The sequence below is a fragment of the Gracilinanus agilis genome, chromosome 2 (genome assembly GCF_016433145.1).
Source record: "Gracilinanus agilis isolate LMUSP501 chromosome 2, AgileGrace, whole genome shotgun sequence".
NCBI lineage: Eukaryota > Metazoa > Chordata > Mammalia > Didelphimorphia > Didelphidae > Gracilinanus > Gracilinanus agilis.
In genome coordinates, this window is record NC_058131.1 from 277,242,926 (window position 1) to 277,268,314 (window position 25,389).

At 41.0% G+C, this 25,389-nt stretch overlaps 1 protein-coding gene across 2 annotated transcripts in view; it reads left to right on the forward strand.

Moving 5' to 3' along the window:
• The window catches only part of VAV2 (vav guanine nucleotide exchange factor 2), a 486,321-nt gene that overhangs the window by 423,693 nt on the left and 37,239 nt on the right, over window positions 1-25,389 (forward strand). For both annotated transcript variants that reach the window (XM_044663948.1, XM_044663949.1), the window contains 3 exons: window positions 20,309-20,408; window positions 20,693-20,788; window positions 21,199-21,267. In XM_044663948.1, the coding sequence (XP_044519883.1) occupies window positions 20,309-20,408; window positions 20,693-20,788; window positions 21,199-21,267 (265 nt within the window). The remainder of the gene's footprint in view (window positions 1-20,308; window positions 20,409-20,692; window positions 20,789-21,198; window positions 21,268-25,389) is intronic.

Sequence of the window (25,389 nt, forward strand, 5' to 3'; positions counted from 1 at the left end):
TCAAATAGTGGATTTTTGTCCCAAAATTGGGCTCTTTGGGTTTACTGTCTTGCTGATGTCACTTACCCCAAGTCTATTCCACTGATCCTCCCTTCTGTCTCTTAGCCAGTACCATATCATTTTGATGACCAGTGCTTTATAGTATAGTTTAATATCTGGTAGTGCTAGGCCACCTTCCTTCATGCTTTTTTTTTCATTATTTCCCTTGATATTCTTGATCTTTTGTTCTTCCAAATGAACTTTGTTACAGTTTTTTATAATTCAGTAAAAAAGTTTTTTTGTAGTTTGATAGATATGGCACTAAATAGGTAAATTAATTTGGGTAGAATGGTCATTTTTATTCCCATCAGAAATTCTTTCCCTGATATATGGTCATTTAGCATTTGATCAAAGACATCCAGGAAAGGGAAGCCCACTGTCTCTGGAAGGAGCCTACCTGACTTTAATGGGATTCAAATTAGACTGTTTTCCTTACATTAAAAATAAGTTCGCCTATTTTTTCTGGCTCTGCCTTTCGTGGCCAAGCAGAAGTCTAATCCTTCTTCCACATGGAAGCCTTCCTAATACTTGAAGACAGCTTTCATATTCACTCACTTGCTCAGGTCTTCTTTTCTTCAGTCAAGCGTCTCCAGTTCCTGGAACCTGTCACCAGCCTGGTTCCTTCCCTTTTGATGCTCATGATGAACACTCTTCAACTTCTCAAAAGGACTTGAGCAATGTAGAGGGATTCTGGGTGGCCCAGTTATGGGGTCCCCTGTTGCCTTTCATTTCTGATTACAGAGCTGAGGTGGGAATTGAAAGTCTACTCTCTGTAAGAGAACAAGGTTGGTATTCTCCAGGAAACTTTGGAGAGCCTTTGAGCTTTGACAATATCAAAGTAGGTTTGATCTCTTGATGTAAGTCTCAGCATTTCGTGTCACTCATTGTCCTGTACTTTGGGGTGGAGAGTATAAGAGAAAAGAAGACTGGAAAGATGGGGGGGTAGTTTATGAAGGACTTTGGATGCCAGAAGATTTTCTGTTTTAACATAGAAATGGGAAGGGGCCCCTGAAGTTGAGTATCAGTGGGTGACGTGTATTTTTATTTACTTTGTTAAATATTTCCCATTTACATTTTAATTTGGCCACATGTTTATCTCCTTTGTACTATACTATCAAGGTCTTTATCACTTCATCACTATCATTACCCCAATTTAGTAGATGAGGAAACTGAGGCACAAGAATGTGAAATGACTTAAGGACACACAGCCAGTAATTTTGGAATTCAGGAATTTGGATTCTGTTGATGCCTACCAGGTTTGGAAGTGTTCATTTAGAAGTTAAGTGATAATTTGCCTGGGCTGCCATCTAGGGGGTCTTGAATTGGACAACCCCCCTCTCCCCAACGCGTACTCCCCAGCTCTGAGAGACTATCCTACCCTAACCCCAGGGACTTAGCCTCTGGTCCATTTGTGCTGAAATAACATGGTGAATTCTGAAATCCTAGATGTTTTACCCTGGAATGTAATGGGATTCGAAGAAATTTTATCCTGAGAAACAACTGTGTGAACAATCTTTTTTTGTCCTGGTTCCAGCAATGAGCTATGCTCAATGATTCTATTACTAACTGTGATATGCGAACATAGGCTACATAGCTCCCAGCTTAACATTCCTGTTTCCAAACAACAAGGGGCCAAAGCTGTTTTGACTCCACCCTCTTGTTTGCCTGGAATCCTTCTCCTTAACTTCTTCCCATCCTGATCCCTCTAGATCAGGGGTCGGCAAAGTATGGCTCTCGAGCCATATCTGGCTCTTTTTGTAGGAGCCATAAAGTCAATTTGTTTTCAGGTGCTGTTACAGGAGCGCACTGTGAGCACTGTACGGCTCTCATGAAATTACATTTTTAAAAATGTGGCATTTATGGCTCTCACGGCCAAAAAGGTTGCCCACCCCCTGCTTTAGATCTATTGGTCTAACAGGGATACTTTCCCAAATAGTTAACTTTCTAGGACAAGGACATGTAGTTTCCCAATACTTTCCCTTTCCTCTTCCCATAAGGTCTTAAGCAATTTAAACAGTCATCGAATGAAAGGCTTAGAATTGGAAGAGACTTTAGAGAACCAGGTAACCCCAAGGCCTTCTACTTTGGAAACCCTATCAATGACTCACAAGCAGCATTTTTTTCCAGGGAATGATGAAGAATGGAGATGAGGAGACCAGCCTTATGTTCTGGTGTGCATTTAGTGCTTTTAATTTGGGGCTCCCTAAAGTATAAGTACACATTTAATGGCAATTAATTCTGCTTAGGCTTAAGATCAACAGTGCACAGACCCCATTCAGGTATTCTCTCGGGTATAGCCTGGACTTGGTTTACATTTTCAATGCTATGAAAACCCTTCTCCCCCCCCCCCCCCAATTCAACAGACTTTGAATGCCAGTATGCCAGCAGGTTCAAGACTCTGTTTAGTGACAGAGAAACAAAAATGAGAAATAATCATATTCCTCTGCCTTCAAAGAGCTTTTGTAGAGCAGATGGAATATGATGTGGAGAGCCAGGCTGCTGTTGTAGAAGGAGCTCTGTACTTGGAGTGAGGAGGATTTGTGTTATATTCCTGTCTAAGATGCTTAATAGATTTGCAACCCTGGGCCAGTCACTCTCTGAACCTTTGTTTCCTTATCTGTGAAATGGAGCAATAATAATATCCACCTCACAGGGCTGTCCTGAAGTTCAAATGAGATTATGTCTGTCAGTTGAGGGCTATATACATGTTAACATAGCCTCACATATGTGCAAACAAATGTGTCTGTAAGGTGGATTGTAACAAGTCAAAAGGAGAGAACCCAACAGATCCTTATAGAAAAACTTGAGAAGAGGGAAATTCTTTATCCCCTTCTTGGTTTCCTTACCTATTCAATGAGGATAATAATAGCATCTGTCTGACTGGGTTGTTGTGAGATAATATAGGTGAAGAACTTTGCAAACCATAACTATTATTATTGTTACTGCTGTTACTTTTGTTGTCGTTAACAACTTTAGGTTCATTCACTCCATTCACTTGGGGTGTGGGAGCTATTGACTCACTAAACTTTGAAAGAAATGTATGGGAGGGGGGCAGCTAGGTGGCTCAGTGGATAGAGTACCAGGCCTGGAATCAGGAGGATCTGGGTTTGAATATGACCTCAGACACTCCCCAGCTGTGTGACCCTGGGAAAATCACTTAACTATGTTTGCTTAGCTTACTACTCTTCTGTCTTCAAACTGATACCAAGACAGAAGGTAAGGATTAAAAAAAAAATGTGGGAGGGCCTAGAGGCGGCTTGGGGTTTTTGTTGTCCCTCTCTAAGCCAAGCAAGCACAAAGGAACCCAGTTTCCCATAATCACCTGCAGAATTTTTTAGCTGCCCTGTAGAGAAAGACAAGAGAGTAAGTTGAACCCTTTGCACATTATTCAGGTGAAGATTTGCAAAGGTCTTTCATGAGTAAAGTCTGTTGGAGAAGATTAAAGGGCCATTTTTGCCTTCTGTGGCTTTCATGAGTTTTCAGAGATAAGGATTCTGAGACAGGTGAATAGTGACTTCACATTTTGGAATTTGAAACCAGGTGATAAGGGGCAATTAGGAGGTGATTAACATTGGTTTGAAGACTGGGCTGAGGCATTAGGAAGGTTCTTCTGTTTAAAGCTCTGTGTTTTGGTTCTGTTTGGGGACCTAATCCAGAAAGGAGACCTGGTCTCCCTCCAGTCTCATTTTAGTAAAGATCAGAGGACAAGTTTGAATTCCAGCTAGAAATGCCTGAGGGTAGGGTTTAGATACTAACTTCTAATGGATGACTCCAGGGCATTTTCTTTGGGAGGGAACCTCTGTGGTGCTCCTGGCCCCCTGTAGTCTTTACCCTTAGCAGGTGAGAGTTAAAAATGTGTATAGATGGCTTTAGAAGGTAGAGCATCCCTACAGTAGCCTGACAAATGTCATTCCAATTAAAAAAGATGTTTAAGAGCTTCCTCACTTCTGTCTCTCCTTTTTACTCACACTCCTACTACTTTCACTCTCATCTAGTTCTTAGTATTTCAAATTAGAAAGGGACCTTAGAAATCACCTGAAAGGGGCAGCTAGGTGGCACAGTGGATAGAACCAGGTCTTGAGATGGGAGGTCTTGGGTTGAAATTTGGCCCCAGACATTTCTAGTTATGTGACCCTGGGCAAGTCACTTAACCCCAATTGCCTAGCAGTGATGGGCAAACTTTTTAAAGAGGGGGGCCAAAGGAAAGGAAATGCTCAACTGTCAGTCTATTTCTAAGGCAACTCTTTCAAAGTTTCATTGTATTGTATCCTATTCATTGTATTCATCAGATTAGGAATAATGTCCCAAAGCAGGAAATAACATTTCAGGGGGCCACATCTGGCCTGTGGGCTGTAGTTTGCCATCACTGGCCTAGACCTATGTTGACAAACCTATGGCACTAGTGCTGGAGGGGGCTGTTCCCTTCCCCCTTTCTCTGCACAGCTGAGGGCATTTCTCCCATCACCTGCCCCTCTGCCTTGCAGCCCAGTGGCAGCATTTCCTCCCTCCCCTGTCTGGGATAAGGGGGCAGCTCACATGCAGTATGAGGGTTGCAGTTTGGACACTTGGTCTCTAAAAGGTTCACCATCACTGGCCTAGTCTTTGTAGAATCTCTGCCGATTCTAAGACATAAGGTAAGGGTTTTTAGAAAAAGGAAGAAATCATCTGAGAGAAGATTTATCTTGTAGTGGATAAGGTACTGGTGGTTGGAATCAGAACAACCAGGATTCAAATGTTGCCTCAGATGCTGCCTATGTGATCTGTTCGATACTTTGGTTTCCTCATCTATAGTTAAAATGGCCTCTTGGAGGTCCCTTACAGTTCTAAAGCTATGGTCTTGTGAACAAGAGTAATCCCCGAATTTTACATTAGGTAATTTGCACAGGTGTTTAGTACGAGCAAGAACCAGAATTTGAACTTAGGTTCCTTTTCTTAGAATGCAATGCTCTTGCCTCCATATGATGTCTCTCTCTCTGTAGATTATTCTCTACTCTATTCCTGTCACCTTGAATATCCATTCCATTGCCAAGACTTCTTTCTAACTTTATAGCTTCTCTCATCTATGTCTCATCTCTACTCACACAGCTGCCCCCATGGAACAGGCCCTTATCATCCCATACTGGGCTAATTGCTGTAGCCTCATTTCATCTCAGTGCCTCTCAAGTTTCTCTTTGCTCCAATACATCCTTCACTCAACTACCAAAGTGATTTTCCTAGAGTGCAGATCTAACTAGGTCACTGCCACCATCACCACTGCCCCTCCAGTAACTCCAGTGGCTGCCCATTATCTCTAAGATCAAATACAAAATCTATGTTTAGCTTTTAAAACCTTAATAATCTGACCCTTCCTACTTTTCCAGTCTTCTTTATACTTTACTCCCCTCACCATACTCTATGCTACAGTGGCCCCAAGTCTTCTTGTGGTTCTTCATGCAATACATTTCATCTCTTGACTCCCTGCCTTTTCTAACCCACCCTATACACCATGCCTGAAATGCTCTTCCTCATCAGATCTATTCTCCGGCTTCCCTAGCTTCATTCAAGATTCAGCTCAAATCCTTCTGCAGAGACCTATCTTGCTCTCCTCCAACTCCCCAGGCCTGGTATTCAGTCTACTATACCACCCAGCTGCCCTAAAATTGTTTTCTATTTATCCTGTATATATCTTTTATGTACGATTAAAAAACCCTAAACCCCTAATTCTTCTTGGAATCAGTGCTGTGTATTGATTCCAAGGCAGAAGAGCAGTAAAGGCTAGGCAATCAGGCTTAAGTGACTTGCTCCAGGTCACATAGCTAGGAAGTGTCTGAGGCCAGATTTGAACCCAGGACCTCCCATCTCTAGGACTAGATCTCAATCCACTGAGCTGCCCCCGCTAAATATAGGATTTTTTTTACATATTTTCTCTACTGTTCAAATGTGAGCTCCTTGAGGACAGAGACTATGATTTTCCTGTTGGTACATAGTAGGCAATTAATAAGTGTTTGTTGATTAACAACAATTATTTCCAAAAACCAGTCTTGTATGTTCAGCTCTCCATTGGTCATCATGCTTCCTAGATTTGTCCCACCTACTCCTTAAAGTCAACCAAGTCGTCATCTTTTTCCTCCCATCACAATTCCCCAGGCACCAATCTGCCTTGGCATGCTGTATGTTCTGCCTCTGCAGCGCTCTGCCTCTTTTCCATTCCCACTGCTACTACTCTGGCTCAAATCCATAGCATCTCTCTTTTGGACTGTTGAAATTGCCTCCTAACTGACCTCCTTGCTGCCAGTCTTCCCAGCCTCTAAATCATCCTTCTAAATCCCTGCCAGAGTAATCTCAGAACACAGCTCTGATCTTATCACTTCTCTGGGCAAAATGTTTCTTTCAATGGACTCTAAGAATCTGGCCCCAGCCTGCCTTCCTAGACTCACAGAATCTTGGATTTAGAAATAAAAAGAAGTTTTGAAATCATCTAGTCCAAGTCCCTCATTTTACAGATGAGGAAACAGACCCTGAGATCTTTAGTGACTTGCCCAAGACCACATACCCAGCCAATAAGGAGCAGAATTGGGATTCAAAAATTGATCTTTTATCTCTTAGTCCTGAGCTTTTTTTACTGAGCCATAATGTTTCCAATACCCTCATTTTACAGATGGGGAAACTGAGGTCCAAACTGGTGAGGGGACTTGCCCAAGGTCACACAGTTACCACACAGTGGTAAGGAGCAAAAACAAGATTTGAACTTGTGACCTCTGACTAAATCCAATATAGTTTCTGTTGTCTCATTCTGCCTTTCCTTGGTTATATCTCTGCACTTCCCTTTCCCACATTTTCTTTTTTCCATTTCAGGATAGCTCATCTTTAATTTTTTATCTGACTTGAAAACTATAGATTTCCTCTATAAATGGTGTGTGTGTGTGTGTGTGTGTGTGTGTGTGTGTGTGTGTGTGTGTGAATGGGCATGTTAGAGGATCAAGTTACGCTATCACTTTCCAAATGGGGAGAGATTTATAGCTGGTTTCCGAGTGGAGTGAGTGTACATCAGAACACCACTAATCCTGCTTGTTAATATACACATTTAGATACACAAAGGGTCAGATAACATTCCTCTTTGGTAACCCCATCCTGCTACTTCATAGCTAGTCAGTAAAGTGGGCCAACCCCATCCCAAGACACCAGGCTTGTCCCAGGGTCCCCACTCCATTTACTCCCAGCTTTCAGGATTCCAAGCTCAGGGCACTAATGGCAGTTGAGTTAGACTTTCACTGTGCTGTGGGTTTTTTCTCAAGCTTAAATGCAGTCTAAAATTACCTCCCCACAGTCTACAGCACTTTGGAGCTTTCCATTCAACTGGGGTAAGACATTTTTATTACCCTGTGTGAGTGACTTCCCTTGGCGGGGACAATTATTGAGATCCTCCGCAGTGATATTTCTTCAAACTCTCATTTAGAACACATTTGCAAGCAAACTCTGGGAGCCACTGCCGTTGTGCAAGGAATGTTAAGGATGAGAAGTCAGAGGCCAGTTGAGTGACTAACATAATTTGATGATTTTTTTTTTCCCTGTGTGATACTCCCAGAAACTTCAGATGGCAGCTTCAAGATGAATGACTTCAGAAAGTCGAAATATCTTAGTTAGAGTCACCTCTCCCCCACCTCCTCCCAAAATTCCAGATTCCCTCAATTAGGTCACATCCTAGACTCTGCCTGGAAAGCTGAGTGCCTGGTTTCTATCGAGCAAAGTCAGGCCAGGGATTAACTGGGTTTCATAACTGCCCTCTCAGCAAAGCGATTTGTTCTGGTTCTGCATTCAAGCCATTTGCTACAGAGTGACATTTGGAATGATGGGGTACCATCAGATGGACCCTCTGGAAGAAAGGAAGGAAGGAAGGAAACAAGGCTTTATTAAATGACTACAATGTCTCAGGCACTGTGCCAAGTGCTTTACAAATATTATTTCATTAGATCTTCTTAACATTATCATCCCTATTTACAGTTGAGGAACCTGAGGCAGGCAAAAGTTAAATAATTTTCCCACGGTCACACAGCTGCTAAATATCTTAGCCGGATTTAAACTCAAGTCTTCTTGACTTCCCCAGATCTTTTTGGGACAACTTCATAGCAAATTTTTAGTGAAAAAGGCTAAAGCCAAATTCAATGGAGTTGTTTCCCAGCTTAACATATTTTTATTATTCATCTCATCTGGTACAGTTAATACTTAAGTACTCCAGTTGCCCTGGGATCTCATCAATGGGATATGCCCTCCAACACTGCAGATCACCACCCATCCTTGCCTGCTTTTGAGTTTTTTTTGGAATCTTTGTCCTTCTATAAATTTGTCAATTTATAAGGGAATCAACTCAGTGACCTGAGGGCATTATTCCCTTTCTTTTCCCATTGGTTAGCCTTTACTTTCTTTCACCTCTTGTCACAATTAGTCTCTATGTCCATAACTTATTAGCGTGGAATTGTGGGGCTGAAAGAGATTTTAAAGTTCAAAGAATTTTAAAGCTGGAAGGGTATTTTAGAATGGGAAAAGATCTTAGAAGCCAGCTACCAACCACCTCATGAAAAATAAAAAGTGAGAACTTTTGTCTTTCTATCCTCTGTAACCCGTCTGCCCTCCATCCAGAGTAAAGATTAAAAATGAAGAAGGAGGAATGCGGGGTGGAGCAATTCAAAGGAACTAACCACCGTTAGTTAGTTAGAACATCCACCAAATCTGATTTTATATACAGTGTTCTAAGCCCCTGTATTTTACATTTTAGGACACTGAGGCCCAAAAGGGTTAAAGAGACTATGATTTACTTAACAGTAACAGTATGGCCTAATCTATCAAGAGTTTTGTTGAATTGCATTGATTGAATTGCATTCATTGAGTAAGTAAGAACTACTAAGTGCCAGGCATTATGATAGGGGCTAGGGTGGTTATGGCAAACCTTTGACACGTGTGTCAGCACTGACACATGTAGCCATTTTCGACACGTGGCCGCATACAGCGAAGTACAGGGCCGCATGTCAAGGATGAAACATTTGCTGTAATGTAGTGTGGGCACTCTGTGAACTATAGATGACAATTCTACCTATATTAATTTACCATTTGGGGTTTATTAAATACAGTTATATATTATAATTATACATTTTTGTTATTTAAACTATAAATATCACGTAATTATGTTTTTTTTTCCTCAAAGTGACACACCACCTGAGTTATGCTCGTCTTTTTGGCAAATTTTGGCACACCAAGCTCAAAAGGTTGCCCATTACTGGGCTAGGGAAGCAAGTATATGTTGAGACAGTACCTGGCCTCAAGGAGTCCCTCCTTCAAGGGCATACATAGGTTAACTCTTTTTTGTATCCTGGACTCTTTGGGCAATCTGGTGAAGCCTATGGACCCCTTCTCAAAATAATGCTTTTAAATGCTGAGAATAAAGTACTTAAGATTGCAAAGGAAACCAATGCTTTTTTTTAAATTAAAATTTCTATTTTGAATATTTTCCCATAGTTACATGTTTCATATTCTTTCTCTCTCCCCCAAACTCCCCTAACCCCCCGTAGCTGATGCACAATTCCACTGGGTTTTACATGTATCATTGATTAAGCCCTAATTCCATATTATTGATAGTTAGGCTAGAGTTATCTTTTAGTGTCTTCATCCCCAATAATATCCCCATCAGCCCATGTGTTCAAGTAGTTGTTTTTCTTCTGTGTTTCTCCTCCCACAGTTCTTCCTCTGAATATGGCTAGTTTTCTTTCTCATAAGTCCCTCAGCCTTGCTCTGGATTCTTGCATTGCTGCTAGTAGAGAAGTCAGTTATTTTTGATTATACCACAGTGTATCAGTCTCTGTGTACAATGTTCTCCTGGATCTGCTCCTTTCACTCTGCATCAATTCCTGGAAGTCATTCCATTTCATATGGAATTCGTTTATTCCTTTGAGCACAATAGTATTCTATCACCAACAGATACCACAATTTGTTCAGCCATTCTCCAATCAAAGGACACTCCCTCATTTTCCAATTTTTTTGCCACCACGAAGAGAGTGGCTATAAATATTTTTGTACAAGTCTTTAAAGGAAACCAATTTTATTGAAGTACAGGTGTCAAGATATTTAAACAAGTTCATGGACCCCAGGTACAGAACTCTTGCTGGAAGGTGATATTGCACAGAATGAAACTAAGAAATCCAATATGTGCATTGTTTTCTCTCACTTAATCCTTCCTCATGGCTCTTTACCTATCCAAATCCTAGCCATTTTTTGAAGGACTGTGCCAAAATCTCACCTCTTCAATGAAACCTTCCTTTTTTTCCCCTCCAGTCCATGAGGATCTCATCCTCCTTTGAATTTCTATGGGACATATACTCTTCCCCACTTATTTTGTACTCAGGTCATATACTGTTTAGTATTGCTAATTTTTGTCATTGTGATGCCATGAAAAGAACTGGATTTGGATTGACTTTCAAAGAACCTGGGTTTAGATCTTAGGCCCGCTATTTATTTATTAACTATAACCTTGGACAAGGTACTTCATTCTCTCTAGATCTTGGTTTCCCCATTTTTTAAAACAAGAGATTTGGACTTAGGTGACCTTTAAAGTTCATTCAGATTTTAGATCTGAGATTCTATTACTGGGTGATCTCCAAGGTGCTCTCATATCAATCTTTTTATATGCATATGTCATGAGCCAGCTGGCACTCCAAGTTAAGTGCTCTCTCCCATGCACCCTCCTCCCTCTTGGCTTTAGGAAAGGTGGAGTCAACCCAATTTGGGATGGATGCAATCATTTTATTCAAATATCTGATGGACTAACTTGTAGACAAGATTGAACCTTTATCTTCCTCAAGCCCTTATATCCACATGGATAATCCCGGCTACTTTTAGGATCTAGTTGTAGTGATGTCATTGGAAGTTACTAATGGTCTTAGAGATATAACTAGGCCTTGCTCCTTGGTTTGGTGGGTCCATATTATTATGTTTGCACACAGTGTTATGGTGATAGCAATATCACAAAATCATTGCCCACCCATGGACATTTCTGGTTATCTAAGAATGCTTTATCTATATAAAATCAGTGTTGGAAGGCTAACCTATGCACCCAGTTACATCTCCATACTCAGCTAGGTGGCACAGTAGATAGAGAACCGAGTCTTGGTCAGAAAGACTTGAGTTCAAATCTGACATTTGAGACTAGCTGTGTGACTCTGAGCAAGTCACTTAACCTCTATTTGCATCACTTTCCTCATCTGGAAAGTTGTTAAGATTAAAAATGATAAAGACTGATATAATAATAGAAATTAGTAGTTTAATTAAAGCCATGACCATGTTAGTAAAATATATATATGACCACGTCTGCCTAGCTTTTAGATTTACCGCTGGAGCCCATCCTCTCCGTGCATCAGTCAGCTCCTCAGGAAGATCAAGAGGCATTCTTTAGGCCCTCCTCTCATTTAAACTCCCCCCTGCGTGGGGACCTTTGATGTCCCCACGCCCTAAGACCCATTGGAATCATGGGTAGTGTAGTCTCAAAGTCTCCCACATGTCCATAGGGAGTCTGCTAGACACTTCCCTGAATTTAAAACAAAGTGGGGATAATAATAATACCTATCTCCCAGGGTTGTTGTATGGATCAAATAAGATAATAGTTGTAAAGCACTTGGGGCCCATAAGCACTATCTACATGTTAACTGCTATTATTATTATTCCTTTCATATCTACTCTTAGTTTTATCCTCTCCAGGATCAGTAAAATGAGAGAGATGGACTGGATCAACGCTTCTTTGCCTTTTTAAATGTGTTTTAGACCCTGTAGCAGTCTGCTAAAACCCATAGTCCAGGTCTCAAAATATTTTTAAAGGCATAAAATTAAATAAACAGAATTATAAATGCAATCAATTATATTTAAATATATATGTAATTTTCTCCCATCCATGTTCATGGAGCCTCTAAAATCATAGACCAAACCTTGAGCTTTTGTGGGCCGCAGATGAACTCCTGAATTAAATGGTCTCTCAGGCCACTTCAAGCTTTTAATGGTCTTTACTTTCCTGAGGTACTTTCCAGTTCTCATATTCTATGTGGTAAAGTCACTTCCAGCTCTAACACTCTGAATTCTAAAGTCCATTCCTGTTGTAACATGCTATGATTCACAGCCTCCCCTAGAAAGAGTGTGAAAATCAGAGTTGCAAAATGTTCCCAAACTGAATAACAATGGAGAGATTCTTCAAGCCAGAGGCAGCTGTTCCCAGTGGGTGAATGGTCCCTTGCCCAATCTCAAGAGCTTTCTGCCAAAGGCTGGCCTAGCCAAAATGAAAGGTCGGAGATCATCAGATTGAGAGAGTAGTAGAAAATGGTCCAAGGGATACAGTAGGAGCACAGACCTAAGGGACTGTATCCATCATAATTCATCAGGCATCCTTGGCCAGAACCTTGGCCAGAGTGCAGAGTCTGACAGAGAGGGCTGTTTTCCAAAGGAGGGCTAGAAAGCGACTATGCATGGTAGCTTAGTGAGCATTCCTGATACCCACCAATGCCAGGGAAAGAAAAAAACCCTCATGCTTTTAGGCAATGGATCACAGAATCTCATACATTTCAGTCTCTCCCTTCTGGGAATTCTTATAAGTGCTATGGGTTTAAAAAGCAAATACAGCGATTGCTGTGCTGGGCAGGTGGCAATGTCTGCCTCACTGAGAAGAGAATTAGGCAACTTAATTGACTGGATTTTGTATGAATTGGGCCTTCCAGAATTATAGAGGGCTTTCTATCAGGTAACTCAGAAAGTAAATAAGCAATAGTGTTAGGATGGGGTTGATTTGTTAAGCAGAGAAAAAGAACATAAGCCAGAGAGTATTCTGAAATCCACTAGAGTACCTGGGCATCATTGTTCAAGGCCAAGAATTGCTTTTTGGGTCTTTAAGAGTAATGCCGGAGGCAAATGACCCAGATGATAAGGGGACACAAATCGTGCTATGCAAGAAAAGCAATTTAACACATAGGACTTATCACATGATTTAGGCACCCAGAATCTTATTTTGTGCTCACTGTATCCTTGCAGCCTGGAGAAGAAAAGCTTTAGAATGGATGCAATCACTCTCTTCTCATATTTGATGGACTACCATGGGGAAAGGGATTAGACTTATTCTGCTTAGCCCTAGAGGGTAGAACAGAACTAAGGAGGTTGATAGACTTCACCTCATTAGAAGGAGGAGCTTTCTAACAATTACAGCTACCCAAAAGCAAAATGAGCTGCCTTGGGCAGGATTCAGGTCTCCATCTCTGAATATCTTCTAAGAGAAGTTAGATGACAACTTGCTGAATATGTTTTAGACAGGATTTCCTGCTCAGATATATTGTATGAGATACTCTGAGGTCTATAATACCACAAAAATTGATCAGTGAAATAAGTTGACTAAAGGCCCATTCGGTCTCACCTCTGACACTTAGTGGCTCTGTGACCTTGGGTAAGTCACTTAAGCCCATCAATGCCCCAGACAACTCTCTTAAGACTATAAGTTATAGAGCAGCTACTAGTCTTCATTGGCTGAGGGAATTTTTTCACTCAGAATTCACTACGCTAATAAAATGACAGGTCAGGACCAAAAATAACCCACCCTATTCTTGTATTCATTCTATTCTCTCTTACCCCTACTTCTAAACAGACTCAAACTCCTTCCAGTCTCCCTTTTCCCTTCTTCTTTCTCTTTCTCCTTTTCCTTTTCTTCTTCTGTCACCTTCTCTTTCTCTGATGTAATGTTTCAAGTGTGGTTGGGTACTATTCTAACCTCTTCCCCATAAGCTCTTATCTCCTGCCACAGCCATAATACTCAAGTGTAAAGGACTGGCTAGCTCCACTGGATCAGGAGCAACACTCAGGCTGAATAAAGTCCAGCAGAGTTACTTTCTCTCTCTACATTAACTTCTTTCTCCTTGGAGCTGGCTAGAATGAAGACCTTGCTGTCCAGGAGGCTAACTTTTCCATGTTTCAGACACTCATTCAAAGGCTGATGGAGTCAGGGCATAGAGAATACCAATTGTGATTGCTTTACTCAGTGGATGGCAGAAGTTACCTCGCTGAGAGAATGAGACGGTTTTTAAGGGTTGCATTATGCATGATCTGAGCCTTCCCTGAGTCTTAAAGTGTCTATCAAGTAACCCAGAGAGGGAGTAAACAATTTTTTCCTAAGCAGATAAAGAAAGGCTTGGCCTATTTAAATTCTCCTTGGTGTTAAAAAATTATTTCATCAATATAATTGGGGGTAAAGAAAGAGAAACATTGGGGATGTAGTGCAGACTTAGACATTTTGAAGTAATGGAAAAAGTGATCTGGGAACCAGGAGACCTGGTTTGTCCTGAATGTGCCACTAACTTGCTCTGTGACTACAGAAAAGTCATTTATCTGAACTTCATTTTCCTTATTAGTAAAAAAGAAATTTTTTTTTCATCACTTGTTTCTAAAGCACTCAGGTGGCACAGTGAATAGGGAGCTGAACACTTATGCTGTGATCCTGAACAACAACCTAACTTCTGTTAGCCTCAATTTCTTCATCTGTAAAATGGACATAATAATAGCATATATCTACCAGGATTTTTGTAAGAACAAAGTGAGATAATATTTTTAAAGGCATTTGTAAACCTTAAAGCATTATATAGTGGGCAACTAGGTGATTCAGTTCTAGAGACAGGAGGTCCTGGGTTCAGATACTTCCTAGTTGTGTGATCCTGGGCAAGTCATTTAACCCCAGTTACCTAGCCCTTGCTTCTCTTCTGTCTTAGAACCAATTGGTTCTAAGACAAAAGGTAAGGGTTTAAAAAAAACTGGCTCATTATTAGTACATTATTGTTATTATTTTACTGTTAAATGAGTGAAAAAGTTTATGAGCTCTTCCTCAATGCCAAGTGCTCTACTCAGTACTAGGGATACAAATACAAAAGTAAAAACAGTCCCCTGCCCTCAAGGAGCTCACATTCTAGTTGGGGAAACAGAACATATTTGAGAGCTTCAGCCAGGAAAAGGTATTTTAGTTTAGCAAGTTATTCAGATGGAGGAATAGAGCCATAGGAGATTCCTACTTCCAGATTGACACCTGCTTTCCCATAGTAAAGATAGTATTGCTTTGATTATGGTTTCAAATTGGAAAGCAGGTTAGGACAGTGATGGGCAAACTACAGCCTGCAGGCCAGATGCAGCCCTCTGAAATATTCTATCTGGCCAAGTGACATTATTTCTAATCTGACGAATACAACGAGTAGGATACAATACAATGAAACTTCAAAAGAGTTGCCTTAGAAACAGACTCACAGATGAGCATTTCCTTTCCTTTGGCCCCCTCTTTAAAAAGTTTGCCCATCACTGGGCTAGGAGAAAGGTAACCCATGTCAGTAAGATGACATATGTCTGTGATTGAGAAGTAAAGTAGAACATGATTGGAGCCAACCAAGATAAAGTGGGACACCAGAGGTGCTTCCTAAGCAGGCTAACAGAAACATAACCTTTTAGACTTTTGTGGCATTGATTTTCTTGATCAATCATTTTGTCCCTCTTTGATATCTTGATAATGTACCTTCACCTATTTGACTTCAGTTTGGTGATAATCAGCTTGAGAATAACTGAAATTCAGGTTGGCAAACCCTAGCCTTTTTTTTTTTTTTTTTTTTTTTTTTTACTTTAAACCCTTAACTTCTGTGTATTGACTTATAGGTGGAATGGAAAAGTGGTAAGGGTAGGCAATGGGGGTCAAGTGACTTGCCCAGGGTCACACAGCTGTGAAGTGTCTGAGGCCGGATTTGAACCTAGGACCTCCCGTCTCTAGGCTTGGCTCTCAATCCACTGAGCTACCCAGCTGCCCCCCATAACCCTAGCCTTTTTATGGGAATGAGTGGAAAAGGAAGTGGGCTGACTGTGTAACAGGAGTCAGCATCATATTCCTGGAACATTATGAAAGACTCCACGGGGAAGACTCTCTAGAGTAGACAAGAAAACCTGGATAGATCGTGTTTTGTAACAGTGGAGGATTTACCTATACTGTAGTTCCATCAAATTTCAGAGTTAAAAAAAAAGTTAGAGATAGCAATGGGAATGTGCCTGACTCTGCGAGGACAAAGTGTGTCCAAAATGAGATCATAGATATGAAAGTAATTTTGGAAAGCCCTTCTGTTACTAGTTTCTTTCATCACTTTTGTCCAAAACCCATTTTTCCTTAGGATAGAGATTAGGGATTTCATCATGTTATATTCTAGGAATTCCCCTTCTTGATGAGAAGTCGGGGTTTGCCTTGGAGTATTTACAGGGCCTTTTAAATTAAGGGAGCTGGTGGGTTAGAGAGTGATGATGGTACCTGAGGAGAGATGGGGAGGAACCCTAAGGATCAATATATATTTTTACAGCTTTCCTAAGATGAGAGAATAATGTAAATCTCCCTGCTCTATTCTTGCCTTGAAGGCTTCCAGATTTCCTGAGTAACAGGGGGACAGGAATGGGTGGCTCAGTGACAGTTAGTACCTGAGTACCAAAGTTTGGTATACCCAAACATAGCTATCTGGGCACTAGAGAGAAGGGGCGCAAATGCTGAAATGAATATTGTTTAGAGTGTGTTTGTGGGGAATCTGGAGTAAAGGACTTTTCCAGTGCTAGCAGCTGTTTAATTCTCCTCTATCCCTTTCCCCTCTACTCCCTACATGGGAAGCCAATAAAATGTTTGCTTATGCTGTGAAAAGAAAAATCCTTCAAACCAGTTTGAGGAATTTAAACTGTATACATATTTTTTTAAATCAACATCAGCATCAAAATTCCCAATTTAATAGCACATTTGCCTAAGCTTAAAGCCAAGAGTCAGGCTTCTGTCCCAGGTAGTTCCTGGGAAGAACCTTCTGCACAGCTGTGAAAAGCAGGTTTGAGCATCGATGGCGACATTGTACATCACCACCATAATGTGAAGTGGTTAATGTTTTGCTCCACAGTTCTAGACAAGACAGAATCTTTTCTTGCCAACTCTCTTTCCCTGTTGACTTTTTGGCATTCTCCTGCCACACAGTGGTTTCTTCAAAGTCAAGACTAGCTAGAGAGGACAGTAATGAGAGATGCTGGGCAAAATGAGCCAGTATTTTCCCATATGTACACAGTGTATACTGTATATTTGTTGGTTGGTTGTGGTCCTTCATACTTGAAGAAAACCCAAATGGCTTCACTATGTTGGAATTGTACAATGTGCTTGATTGTGGCTGATCTGACCAATGTGAGCTCAGATGACTGCCACAGGTCAGGCACAATTAGCTGTATCAACATTTGGGATGGAGATGTCGCTAAATCTTATGCACATTGGTAAAGAGCTGAGAAGTACTTCTCAAAAAATGCATCTGTGTCCTAAAACAATCTCACTTGTGTGTGAAATGATGACATCTCTAGAGGCAGAGCGGTGGGTGTTAGGAAAGAACAATAGATTCGAAGTCAGAGGGTCACTGTTTGAAGCTTGACTCTAGTATTACTAATGCCTATAAATAATCAGCATTGCGTCATGGAAAGGGCACAGACTCTGGATACTTTCAAATCCTATTTCTGATATTACCTGTATAACACTGGTAAAATCCCTGAACTTCACTGGATCTGTTTCTTTTTATTAATTCAATCAATGTGGCAACTACTATATGCCCAGCACTGGGCAAACCCCAGTACAAATGAAAATTGTAAAGTGAGAAGGCTGGATTAGACTGGCCTTTAAGATAGTGAGCCAGGCCAGGAGATGGGAGTTTAGGTGCAAATCTGAACTCAAGACACTTCCTAGCGGTGTGGATCTGGTCAAGCCACTTTATCTAGACTTTCCCGATCTTCTGCCTTGGAACCAATACTTAATATTGATCCTAAGGCAGAAGATAAGGGTTAAAAAAAAAAAAAAAAAGATTGGCCCTGAAAGTCTCTTCCAGCTCTAAATATATGATCCTATGACCCATGTGACCCTGGGAAAGTAATTTAATTATTTTAGGCTTCTTTTTTTTGTTGTTGTTGTTCAGGCCTGTCCAACTATTTGTGACCCCATTTGGAGTTTTCTTGGCAAAAATTCTGTAGAAGTTTGCTATTTCCTTCTTTAGCTCATTTTACAGATGAGGAAACTCAGGCCAGCAGAGTAAAGTGACTTGCCCAGAGTCACATAGCTAGTAAGTGTCTGGCCAGCTTTGAATTCTGGAAAATGAATCTTACTCAAGGACTAGAGCTTCCTCCACTGTGCCATTGGACTGCCAGGCATTGGCTATCTCGACTGAAGTAAAGGGGTTAGATGGAAGACATAGAATTCCTCTTTCAGCTGGAATTCTTTTGATCCCAAAGTGTGTTCCAGAATTGACCATTGGTGTGACTGTTTTGAGGTTGTCTGCCTGTGAGTTTAGGAAACAAGCTTTCAGTTTTGATGCAGCAGAGGAATTGAGGACTAATTCAACCCTTAGACTGGACTCACTCAGACCTAGTGCTCCCCACTGTCCTCAAATATAAGCCTCAGGAAAAAAATCATACCAGCTGGATCCTTCAGCTTATATTTCATAAGCCAATTTTATATTTGTGTATAAGCCACACAATCACAATTAGAAATGGAGAAAGAATGATGACATCATCTTCTTTGGGTTCCCAGGCATTGCTCTAGCTTTCCCAGGACACAGGCATAGATGAAAAGCTTCTAAGCTTTTGTCCACAGAGCCAAAGCATGCCATCAAATACCTCCTGATTCCAGTGCTTTGGGTCACATCATGAATCATAGGTACTTGGTACCTGAGGGCCTGAGGGGGTGCAAGGGATACTTGCAAGAATAAATTCCTCTGTGCTTCCTAATCTGATACTCATCACTTTCCTGACCTATATTCCTTGGCCAAAGAGGGAAAGGAAGGAAGGACCACAGTCCAATGAGTAGTTGTAGCACTAGAGTGGGAAACATTCAGTCCTTATGTACTCCTGTGAGTTCCATGAGTGCTTAAGCACATTAGAAAAGAGGAAAAGAAAAGACAGCTCTCCCTGCCCACAAGGAGCCTACTATCTAATCAGGAAAAAATATAAACAGCCAAGAGAACAAAAGGAGATGAAATAGACTTACTATATGGTTTTAGATTCCAGTTCCTGTAAGAGTTCAGAAGAACAAAAAAGCATTGGATTGCAATTGTTAGGACAGTTTTCTTTGAAAGAGGGAGGGGAAGGGAAGGAATAGGGAGTGAGCATTCCAAACAAGAAGAAACAGAATGAGCAAAGATTGGGGTACAGGGAGAGTCCCAGTATCTCAGAATTATAGAGGACTCCGTGGTACTCCTTGGATCCATGTCCTGAATGGCATTATGAAATCCTCAGCAGTAATTGTGGTGTGGATGTGGTCACCTGTACCATGCTGACCAACACTTACAAGGAAGCTGATCTTGAAAGGCAACAAACATTAGGCCTGCAAATGCATGAACTGAATGGTCTCATCTGTCCCAGACTTAGTTATTCCTAACATGGATTCAAAGTGAGAATCTACTCTTTCACAGCCAACCCTTTTCCATTCAAGATACTTCAAGAAAAGTTATATACTGCAGTCTTCAGGGACTCTAGTCTTAGAGAAATGAATAAGAATGAATTGGGAGTGGGTTCAGAAGAGACTCCGTGAGCAGTATATTTCGAGAAAGACTTGCTCAACCCAAGCAACTTTCCCAAGATTCTGGTTGAGTGAACAGATTCAGTTAAGACTGAACAGATTCCTGGGTACATGAGGTAGGGAGCATAAGGCCACTTACAACTAACTGTCCCTGATCAGCACTGGGGAGGGAAATGGGAAAGGATTAATACTGAAGATCCTTTCTGACACAGACTCAATTATCTTTCCAAGTTAACATTTTAAACATTTAAAAATTGAACTATAAATAATATTGTTAGGTTATGGCTCATTTCAATTATGTATATACAATTTACATAAATGCACACATACACACTATCTTAAGAGTCAACAAGAATTTATTAAATGCTTATTGTGTTCTAAGTATCAAATGCTGAGGGTACAAAGAAAAGCAAAAACATAAAACCTGCTCTCAAATTTTCACATTATAATGAGGGAAACAGCATGTCAATAACTATGGGTGGACAAAATTTATATCTAGTATGAGTGGAAGTAATTTCAAAGGCCCTAGGCACCAGATAGGGACACACAGGGACCCAAAAAGTCTTCCTACATAACAGAATTTAAGTAGAGCCTTGAAGGAAGCCAGGAGATGAAGGTGATGTCAAATGTTTCTTATTTAATTTGCAGTGTCTGTGTGTGTGATGTTGGTGTTTTGCTTCCTTTCAGGCTACTGATCTATGGTGAATACTGCAGCCACATGGAATATGCCCAGAACACTCTGAATCATCTAATTGCCAACAGGGAAGATTTTAGGCAAAAAGTGGAGGTAATGAATGCACTTGGAGGGAGAAGGTACTTTCAGTTTTCCTAACTGTAAAGTGGGTCATTAAATTTTTTTTTGACATTCTGTAATGTAGCTCTTACCTTCCAAGGGCCAATCCAGCTTTAAGATTTTATAATTTGAGAAATCAGTCAGTTGGTTCATTCTTTAATGGAGAAAATTTGTCCCTTTGCCCTTGGGTCTGCAGAGGAATAGAGGGAAATGGAGTGAGTTTCCATAAACAAACAAAAAGAGACTCACAGCATTTGTTCCTCTATGGTCACTCTTAGGAATGCACCTTGAAGGTCCAAGACGGCAAATTTAAATTACAAGATCTGCTAGTGGTACCAATGCAACGGGTTTTGAAATATCACCTCCTCCTGAAGGTAAGTATGTATCAATCACAGACCTTCAACTGAGACTGGCTCCAAAGGGACCCTGAGATTGGAGACCTCTTCGTGGCTGCATCACTCATTGTGAGTGACTTCTAACGAAGACATCACGCATTTGTTAGCTCAGCCTAGAACTTATTGCCTCTATAGGGGCACTGCTCTGGATCAGCTTGCCACAAGATTTGGGAAATCTTCATAAAGTTCAGGTTTATGAAATGATTCTGATTTGCCTGCTAGAGGTAATCTGCTAAACTGGAACATGCTCGTAGGAGGGTGGGTGGGAAGTCCTGTCACCCAGAGCTATGCAGTACAACTTGTTTGTGGCTCAGAACCCTTGCCAGCATTGTGGTGTGGACAGTGGTGTGTGAAACTGGGGATTAGTAATGCTCCCTCAACCTTTTCAGGAACTCCTCAGCCACTCTGCGGATCGTCCAGAGAGACAGCAGCTCAAGGAAGCACTGGAGGCCATGCAGGTAGCTGGGTTAATTAGGACGGGAGCTAACACTCTGTTGAGAAGTCTTAAGAAACAATGACAGTAAGAGCAGGACTATCCTTAGAACAGAGGTTCTTAACCTTTTTTAAAATGCCCTAACTGCAGCTTTTTGAAGTCTGGGAAAGCCTATGAATCCCTTCTCAGAATAATGTTTTTAAATGCATAAAATTAAATATATAAGATTGCCAACGAAGGTCAAAGATTATTGAAAATAGAGAGGGCATTTCCTTCCCGTCCATGTCCAAGAACCCTCTAAATTGCCCCACGTGGAGGCCAGTTGTCTCCTGATTAAAACTCCTGCTTGAGAACCATTTTCTCTCGAGTCAATGAAATGGCATATACCAGATAAGTCTATATTGGATTCCATAGCAGGGGTTGCAGTTACTTACAAGAAAAACAGGTCTCATTGTAGGGCATTCTCACTGAGAAGGCAGAGCCTTTAACGGAGTGCATCATAGTGAGCTTGGGGTGAATTCAGCCTCCCTGTAACTGAAAAGTGGCTCTTGGGAACCTGGGGTATGATATTATCTTGAGGTCAATGTAGTATAATGAGGAAAGTGCCCCCTGTGAAGCAGCAGGTAAACAAAGAATCAACCTGCAGGAGAAATCTTCAAACTTCCCTCCCTCTCCCCACTACACACACACACACACACACACACACACACACACACACACACACACACCCCATCACCATCACCATCACCATCACCATCACCATCACCATCACTATTACCATCACCATCATTTCTTTAGTAACACCTACAATAATGTACTGAGAAGGGAGAGTGGGGAAGTGATAAGATAAAATATAATCTCTGTAATCATGAAACTAGTCCAAGAGAGAAATAAGACACCAATGTATATGGCAAATTGTGTGTGTGTGTGTGCGCGTGTGTGTGTGTTCAGGCAACTTGAAGTAGAGGATAGAGAATTGGCTTCAGAACCAGGAACACATGTTCTCATTCTCTCTCTCTCTCTCTCTCTCTCTCTGACTCTCTCTGACTCTCTCTTCCTTATTATCTCTCTCATTCTTTCTCTTTCTCTCTCTTTGACTCTCTCTCTCTTTCTTCCTCATTATATTCTTTCTTTTTCTCTCATCCTCTTTTTGATCCTGGCTCTCTCCTATGTACACACAAAGACAAGCTATGTCTGTTTGACTCTGGACAAATCACTTAATTTCTCTTTCCTCTAAGCAAATCTCTAAATCTGGAAGTTAGTTGAGAAGGTGTAGATTTGCATTGGTAAAGGAATTCTCCTCACTCCTAGGAAATCAGAAGTCCAGCCCCTATCTCTACATAGGCAGGTGGGTGAGCACAGTCTAGATAGTACAGCCTAGTGGGATAGAGGGTGGATCTTGACCCAAGTTCAGATCTAGGTTTGTGTGTTTCTCAAACATCTTGGTCATGTGTCCAGCCTTTCAGTGTGAGTCTCCCATTCTCACCTCCAGATAGCTCCCTATGACTAGAAGTTACAGAGAAATTTTACTGATCTGAATCAGGGGAAAATGTTTCCTCCCCACATTTTCTCTTCACAGGTGAATCAACAGGTCAGGAATAAGTTTAGAGATGTGTGTGGAGATTATAGATGTGAGTTATCAAGTGAGATTATATAAAGTTCTTTGAAAGTCTTAAGTGTTGTATAAATACCAGATATTGATAATGTTGTTATATTCCATTTTATAAATGTGGAAATTGAAAACAGAGTAGGTTCTTTGCCCAAAGTCTCATAGCTTGTAGATAACAGAGGTAGGATTTGAATCTGTGTCCTCTGATTCCAAATTCAGTGCCTTTCCTGCTGCCCTGTTCATTTTCTATGTCCTTCTAGGGTATATTGTATGCGTAACTCACACTGTCCCTGTGAAAGGGTTATATGAGCATCTCCTATAGAGATTAAGTGATTTGTCTATAATCACATAGCTAGTAAGTATGAGAACCAGAATTTATACCCAGGTCTTCAGACCCTGAGCATGGCAACCTTAAAAAACAAAACAAACCCCCCAAAACCTTACCTTTTAGCTTAGCAACAACTCTTAAGAAAGAAGGGCAAGAGCTAGGCAAATGGGGTTAAATGATTTGCCCTGTACCACACAGCTAGGAAGTGTTTGAGGCCAAATTTGAACCCAGATACTTCCAACTCCAGGCCTGATAGTTTGTCCATCGTGCCACCTAGCTCTCTGCTTTTCCATTTTAATATTAAATGATGATTTTTATTAGAGAGCTACACAACAAACTACTCTATGAGGTTTGTACTGACCAGGAATAAGAGATCACACACTGTCTTGGGGCAAATTTCTCATCCTTGTCAGTCATTTTGGAGATGGCTGATAAGTGGTTTAGATCATAAAGCACAAAACCACATTAATTATCTTCCCCTTTCCACCACCCACTTAACCTGAAGTTTATGAGAAGAACTGAAACCAGTTTTGATATATGAAACCCTGTCTTCTCTGCAGAAATACTTTGCCCTGATGGGTAGATCTGGCTCTGTGTGTGTATTTGTGTTTTCCCCCTTTCCTCTGTTGCTATAGCACCTCCTTTAAAAGACTATTTGTGATTCATAGGACCACCTAACTGCTGCCTGACCTTTTAGAGACATCTTTCCTTTAGCTAGGATAGAGATGTTTGGGGTCCTTTAAGTGAATGTTGTCTAAAACGTGTTATGGTTTCATCCACCACCTTATAGTCTGGGCTTAGAGTTTTTCTTTGTTCAGACAACTTCAGGGGCTGCTAAGCTATGAAGGAAGATTCAAGTGGAATCCATTCTAAAAAAGTTAAAGGCTTTGGAGAAGAGAAGAGAAGGGGCGGGTAGAGAGAGAGAAAAAGAGTGAGTGAGTGTTGAGAGTCTCAAGAATCTCCAGATGATGATAATGATCTTTGACAGGTAACCACCCAGCCTATGATTGAACAAATTGAGTGACCTGAGGCAGCTAAGCCAATACTGCTTTTACACCACACCAATTGTGTTGCTCAAAGTCACTCAGTAAGTGGTGGAGCTGAGATTTGAACTCAGGTCCCACCTCTCCAAGTTCATTATTTTTTCTAGTATCCCAGAAGTCATAACTCTACAAAGAATTGGTTTGATGAAATATCTCTTCCTTATTTTGAGTGAAATGGACTCCCTTATGACTTCCAACCATTCACCCTCATTTGCTCTCTGTAGCCACATGGTACAGTTGCAGAAAAGGAGGGGTTGGTGAAGTGAGTCATCTAGTACAACTCCTGCCTGCTCAGGAAACTTCTGCAGACCTCCTAAATCTAATCATTTTCCCAATGAAAAACACAGATATTTGAGGGTGCCAATCATTCTCCTTCTATGTCTTTGCTTCTTCAGGTTCAGTATACTCAGTTCTTCCAACTTTTGTCTCTGTGACTACATTATCATAGATTTATGACTGTAAGGGCTCTTGGATGCTATCTGATCCAGCTCTCTCATTGGTCAGAGGAGGAAGGTGAAGGTCCAAAAAGTTAATTGACGTTACCTAGTGTCGCATAACTAATTAATTGTCAAAGATAGGATTTGAATCCTGGTCCTCTTGGCTCCAATTCCAGCATTCTATCTGTGGTTACCAGACCTTTCTTCATTCCGGTGATCCTCCTGGAGTTAGTCCAATTTGTCAATGATTCCTTTGAAAACTTGCTTTCCATAATTGAGAATAGTTTCCCAGATGTGGCCAAATCCCTGGGCATTCACATAGTGATTACCTTTGCATTCTTCCCAGGTGCCTTTAATATGCAAAATTGTGTATAATAGGTATTCATCAGTCAAGTGTTTATATTATTTTATTTTTTAAAACCCTTATGGGCAGGTAGGTAGATACTTCCTAGCTATGTGACCTTGGGCTAGTCACTTAACCCCAATTGCCTATTCCTTACCACTCTTCTGTCTTGAAACTGATACTTAGTATCAATTCTAAGGTGGGACATAATATTAAAAAAAAAAAGACACTTATCTTCTCTCTTAAAAGCAGTACTAAGTATTGGTTCCAAGGCAGAAGAGAGCTAAGGGCGAGAGGCATTTGAGGTTAAGTGACTTGTCCACAGTCATAAGCTAGGAAGTCTCTGAGGCCATATTTGAACCCAGGTCCCTTGGACTCCAAGCTTGG